General features: G+C 39.5%; 1 protein-coding gene across 2 annotated transcripts in view; it reads left to right on the forward strand.

Annotated features, from left to right (window-relative positions):
• Tp63 (tumor protein p63) overlaps positions 1 to 4,840 on the forward strand; it is a 128,828-nt gene extending 123,988 nt beyond the window's left edge. For both annotated transcript variants that reach the window (XM_021185009.2, XM_021185011.2), the window contains one exon: positions 1,642 to 4,840. In XM_021185009.2, coding sequence (XP_021040668.2) covers positions 1,642 to 1,938 — 297 coding nt within the window. In that variant the 3' untranslated portion in view covers positions 1,939 to 4,840. The remainder of the gene's footprint in view (positions 1 to 1,641) is intronic.
• The last annotated feature ends 1,756 nt before the right edge of the window (positions 4,841 to 6,596 follow it).

Genomic DNA, 6,596 nt, shown 5'->3' on the forward strand with positions numbered 1-6,596 from the left:
ATGCTAGACATGTCCCTGCAGCAAGAGAGGGCCCCAAGCTCCAGAGGGATCAGGGTAGATGATGCTACACTACACCCATCCCCCACAGTCCAGAAGTCATCCCTGGTGCCTCCTTGATAGATCATATCATAGGTAAAAACTATAAAGAACTTTAAGAAGTTCTGATAGGACCTAGATAACATCAAAATCACCACTCTCCACTGATGAGAAAACAGAGTGGCCCTGTATTTGAGAAGCACCTGTAGTGGAGTTCTATGTAGTGGAACAGGAAGTGTGCCCCTTCCCAATGCCTTTATGTAATACTTATTACTTGTGGACTTGTTCCACATGAGGAGTGTCAGGATTCTCCTGGATCCATTCACATGCAGAAGTACTTTCCACAAACCTTTCTCTGTTGCCATCGCCCTGTGAATGGCGCTGAAATCACAAGAGGAATCTCATTATCCTTTGGGCTCATTAAGAGTTTCAGACGTATAGAGAGTGCATGACACAAAAGAGCATGCTAACCTAATCGATGTGTTGATTATCTTCTTTATGGTGGTTTTTCTTCTACTACAGAAGTTAAAGTAGCAGTGGTTGTCTGAAAACCCCTAGAATGGGACAACATGACAGTGTGTTGCCAGTTTCCCTGTTGGGAAATGTTAGAAAGCTATTTGGTTTTCTCATCTTCCCCTCAGGGTCTTCCTGCTCATTTCTGGTGTCTTTGCAGTACTCAGTTATTTTAGTGTGCCTTTCTGGTAGAGAAATGAGAATATGTTGGGTATCTTCAGAGTTAAAGCTCAGTTCATAATATGAAGATAAACATTATACTGTGTGTTTTATAAACTATAAAACACCACTATACCAGCTCTTGCCTATGAGTCCATAGTAATTAGAATGTAAAGATGTAATTGTATGCAAAACGTGTAAGTAGGAAACTAAGACCAGATTGCCATCTGTAAGCTGCTTTCTGCCTGCCATGCTAATTCAGTATATATACACGTATATTTAAACATATACATACATATTTTAAAAACTAATGCCAATAGGTGCAAGACATGCACATGAACCTACTTAAGATTGACCTACTGGAAAGGCCTTTTGTCCTTCCTGTAGTGCATAGATACAACTGCTGTGCATTTAATGTATTTTATTCACATACCATACACCGTGAGACCTTTTGCTCTACACAACACTTTTACGCTCAAAAAGTATTCCTGAGTTCATGATGTATTCGTCTTGTTATAAAACTTCAAGGCCTGTTAGCCTAACCTTCAGTTTTGCTCCCCATAATATAGATATAGGAAATCCAGCACTGATTTCAGGAATTCATAGGATTATGAAAAGAAACTAATCAGTTTGGTGCTTGGCATGCAGGAAACTCAATCCCCATTAGAAATATTTCCTTCTTTCCCCACTGTTGGTGATATCCTGTCCCAAAGATTTGAATCACTGAGAATCTTAGAGTTTTCCTTGAGACTTTTGCCTTCTCAGTTAACTGCCGTCTGTACTATTTTACACATGGTAAACTGAGGCCAGTGGAGAACAAGTATTGATAATAAATTCAGATCGTTTAAGCCAAAACACCAGAGAGTAAAACCAGTATGCGATAGAAATCTAGGTGTCTGCCTTCTAATACCTGGCTTCCTTCTTATTGTACAGGATTTGGCAAGTCTGAAGATCCCTGAACAGTTCCGACATGCCATCTGGAAGGGCATCCTGGACCACAGGCAGCTGCACGACTTCTCCTCGCCTCCTCATCTCCTGAGGACCCCAAGTGGTGCCTCTACCGTCAGTGTGGGCTCCAGTGAGACCCGTGGTGAACGTGTGATCGATGCCGTGCGCTTTACCCTCCGCCAGACCATCTCTTTTCCACCCCGTGACGAGTGGAATGATTTCAACTTTGACATGGATTCTCGTCGCAACAAGCAGCAGCGTATCAAAGAGGAAGGAGAATGAGCGCTCATTGAGGGGTTCTTCCTGTCTTCTTCCACCTCCCAGCCCCTACAGGGCATGCCTGCTTGATCCTCAGAGCCTTCTCGTTAGCTCTTCTCCTTCTCCTTCTCAGTCTGGTTTCTAAAGGGACGGAGAATTAGGAGGCTGCCTGTTACCTAAAGTCTGACCTGTCACCTGATTCTGATTCTGATTCTGGCTTTAAGCCTTCAATACTCTTGCTTGCAAGATGCATTGACATTGCTAGATAGAAGTTAGCAAAGAAGCAATAGGTCTCCTTAAGCAGTGGAGATCTCTCATTGACTTTTATAAAGCATTTTCAGCCTTATAGTCTAAGACTATATATATAAATATATAAATATCCGATATATATTTTGGGTGGGGGGTATTGAGTATTGTTTAAATGTAATTTAATGGAAATTGAGTTGCACTTATCATCCTTCTTTGGAATTTGCTTGTTTCGGATGGCTGAGCTGTACTCCTTTCTCAGGGGTATCATGTATGGTGACAGATAGCTAGAGTTGAATGGTCGATGTGAGTAACAATGATGTACAGGAACTCTCCTCATCCTTTGGATGGTTATTGTTTAGCACATCAACCCTGTGGATGCATCCAGTGTGTTTACCATTGCGTCCTATGAGGTAAAACTGTATATATGTACACAGTTTTCTCTGTCAGTATATTTTATGTTACTGGTATTCATTCCAGTTAGGCTGGTTGACTCTGTGGCTATGACAAGCCACATTTTAGGTTTGCGTTGTCACACACTATAAGACAGGGCATCGTCTCTTGCTTTTGTTTGAGAATGAGGAATGCAGTTGGGTTGTGTTTTGTTTTGTTTTATTTTGTTTTGTTTTCTGGAAACTCTTAAATGGTCCAAGTCAGCCATTCCAAATACCTGATGAAATGTAGCCCAATATAGCAGTAGCCCTTTGAAATTTAAGTCCTAACACCCTAGTATTTATTAGAAAAATAAACATTTGCTGTTGTTAGAATAGCCTTAAAAAATAAATTTCACTGCTAGATTGACTAAGTAAAATAGACATTTGCTGCTGTTGTGAGAATTTGGGCCAATTAAAATGAATGAACTGTGTCTAGTTTTCATGGGGAGTTGTAATGTCTATTAGGAAGATTCAGGAAAAGTAAGAATGATTCAGAAATACTGAATTTCCATGAAAAGGAAAAAAGAAAGCGATCCATCCCACCAAACTCTGAATTTAAGTTCCTTTTGAAGGGTGGAGAGATGCTTGGGAAATGGACCTTTTAAAGACTTTCCTATCTATAAGACACTGCATGCACAGGCAAGTTTCTCTCTCCCCAAGGGCTAAAATAAGAATAATGGCTTGGAAAATACAAACTTCGTAGTGTAGTTTTCACATAGCAGGAGCTGAACTACTGTTATTTTCCTCTTGATCATCAAAGCTTCATTGTTTTAGAAAGCAGAGGTGAAGACTCAGTTTTCCACCCGACACTTTCCAAGCTAGTGTAGACCAAGACCTGTCTACAAACTCACGACAAACCTTTTCACCAAAGCTGTTTAATCCATATCCAGAAAGACTTGTTTCATACTTTGGGAAAGCATGCAACAGTATTCCCCCTAGATGTTTTGGAAACATTTTGAGACAAGTATATATTTTTTTTCCTGTCTAAACCAAGTGTTGTTTGTATGCTAATGAGCTCTGCAATCTTCCCACACATTTTGTTAAATGGCTTTCATTGCACATGAGCTCCCATTTTTATTTTAAAGTGCAAATGGGCTAATAGGCCTTTGATGTGTAATGTATGAGTTTTGCCAGAAAATCGTATCTTTTGTATATGCGTGTGTGTGAAATTGCTTACGATGCTGGTTTTGTTTGTTATGGCTTTCTCTTTGGTATAGTTGGGTTTTCCAGAACCACAGATGAAACATTTTTTGTTGCTATTTTTATATTTTTGCAGAAACACCATTTAGTGAGAATTTAATGTCAAATAAGACATGATACCTTAATTGTAAGAAGAAGGTGGAAAGGGAAAGTTGGTTTATTAATTTTTAAAAAATTTTATATGCAAAAGCAAATGAGTCCTTAATTTCAACATTTTGTTGTGTTTAAATAATGATAAGCATCATTAACTTCTGTAACTAACTCACAGCTTTACAAATTCAATGGGTGGAGAAGAAAGCTGTGTCTTAGCCATGTTAGGAAGACAAATGGCTTCCTGTGTGTTGTGAGTATTTGGGCTGTTTCAGCACTGTTGGGGTGGCACAGGGGATCCTGTGGCATTTCAGCACTATTTAGGTGGCACTAGGGACTCTGAAATTCCTGTACTGTATCTGATGATTTTGGCAATAGCCATTAGCCATAGGTAGGCACAGTTTGTCTCCTCACACCAGTGTTTAGTATGTGAATAGCCAGAGCTGTGGGGAAGAACACAGAGAACAGACATCTGCTGGATGCCTCTCAGTGGAGAGCGGGATTCCTTTACTTGGTGGTGAAGCAGATAGGATAGAAAGCAGGATTCTCTTTGTTAATCCAGTTAGCTTTTGTTTTCTTGATATCCCCCCTGAATACGTTGAGTATGAGAGATATGTGGGGTTTTTTTATTTTTATAATTGTACAAAATTAAGCAAATATCAAATGTTTTATATACTTTATTAATGTTTTTTTCAAAAGGTACTTTCTTATAGACATGATACTTTTTTACAGCTTCAGTTGCTTGTCTTCTGGTATTTTTGTGTTATTATGGGCTATGGTGAGCCAGAGGCAAATCTATAAGCCATTTTTGTTTGCCAGGACATGCAATAAAATTTAAAAATAAATGAAAATACACTGAGAAATTGTGTTCATAGATGTGTGCCTGTGTGTTCATCCTTCTGACCTCTGGCCTTATTTCTCTTACTATAGAAAGGGAAAAAAAATACTTCAATTGAGTTCAAAAAGAATTTTCGGTCCAACTGGATGCTAGATTGCCATGTGTCTGAATTTCATTTTTGAATATTTATTTATTTTATCAAAAATAGATTTTTTATACAATTCTCATCATGGTTTCCTGTCTCTCCTGTACTTCCAGATCTTCCCTATCCAAGTCCACAACTTCTTTTTGTTTTCTCTCTTTAGAAAACAGAACAAAATATGCAGAGACAACTGACACACAGAAAACTCATTAAAACCCCACAAATAGAAACCACAACATGTCAGCAAAAGACCTGTAGGGTAAAAAATAACAATAATAAAATAAAATCCCAGACAAAGCACTATGAAACCAAAAATAGACCAAGATGCCATTGAGTGTGTATTGAGTTGGCAGTCTTCTGCTAGGCATGGGGTCTGTCCTTGTGTGTGGCTTGTATAAGCCAGTGAAATTTTATTGTAGAAAATAAAATTTTCGTTTACAAGAGATTGTCAATGGTAGATCATGTCCACTGTTCCTTCTCATGCTAGGACCAGTATCTTTCTTGGACATGTGCAGTCTTTGGGCATGCTGTCACAGTATCTCTGAGTTCATATGTACATCAGTTCTGTAAGGCACTCTTTGCTTGGTGTCTTCCCATCCCACTGGATATTGAAAATTTTCTGCCTCTTCTTCCCTGAGCTCTGAGGGAAGAGGTTTGATGGAGACATCCCATTTAGCACTGGTGTTCTGAGGTCTCCTCTCAGTCTCTGCATATTGTCCAGTTGTGAGCCTTTGTATTTTTTCCCTATCTACTGTGGGAGGAAGCTTCTTTGATGATGACTGAGCCAATATGTGTGTTCTATTGTTAACTATATGACCATCCCATGATGATTATAAACACCCTCCTCAACACTGAAGGAATAAAGTTCAGATCACCCTGGGTATGTGTTGCGGACTGTCCAGAGGCTCGGAGGAAAGGGGGTATGGCTGAAGAGGCAGACTTGAGCTGAAAGAGAAGGAACTAGATGGATGAGAGAAAGAATGGAGCTAAGTCAAGACTTTCTGATCAAAGCTCAACTTTAATGTCGGGGAACATGCCTTATAAAGAAGGGGGAGGGGGTATTCCCGCCAAATCATCCTTGGAGCCCAGCTGCAGGTGACCACGTGTAGGCTCCGGAATAGCTAGGCAGCAGGTAGCAGCAGCAGCAGTGGCAGAACAATAGAGTGATCCAGGGAGGCAGGCTCCACCCCAGGTGATCTCCTAGTGACAACAAGTCAAGCCTGGCTCAGCCTGCTTCAGGCTGTGGAGGGAGGTTACAGGTATGTGAGAGACACATTGCACTGAGTGGCCTCTGAGTGAAACAGACAAGGCACTGTCTTTCCAATGGGTACAAAAAAAAATCAGTAAAAGAAATGATTTCTGACAAAATGGTGTAATGATTTTTTGATAAAAACTTTTTCCTCTTGTAGATTGATGTAAAATGGCATGAAACCTAAAATATATCAAGAATTTTGCAAAATATTCACTATGTACATGAAGGACCAAGAATATACCAAAATCTGTCATGTCAATGAATGTAATTATGTTGTAAAAATGACAACATATAGCCAAGAGACATTCTTTACTGAAAAGTGGTGGCAGTTTCTCTAAAACAAAGTGATTGGTTTGTTAATACCTATGTAAGGAAGAGAAAACTCAATTGTGCAAATGATTCACACTCAATATACACCACACAACATTGGACACTGGTCTTGCTGTTGTTGTTGAAAAGTTGTAGGTGTGTACAATAGAA

This window comes from Mus caroli, unplaced genomic scaffold (assembly GCF_978045245.1).
Source record: "Mus caroli unplaced genomic scaffold, Mus_caroli_1 scaffold_17, whole genome shotgun sequence".
In the NCBI taxonomy this organism is placed as follows: Eukaryota; Metazoa; Chordata; class Mammalia; order Rodentia; family Muridae; genus Mus; species Mus caroli.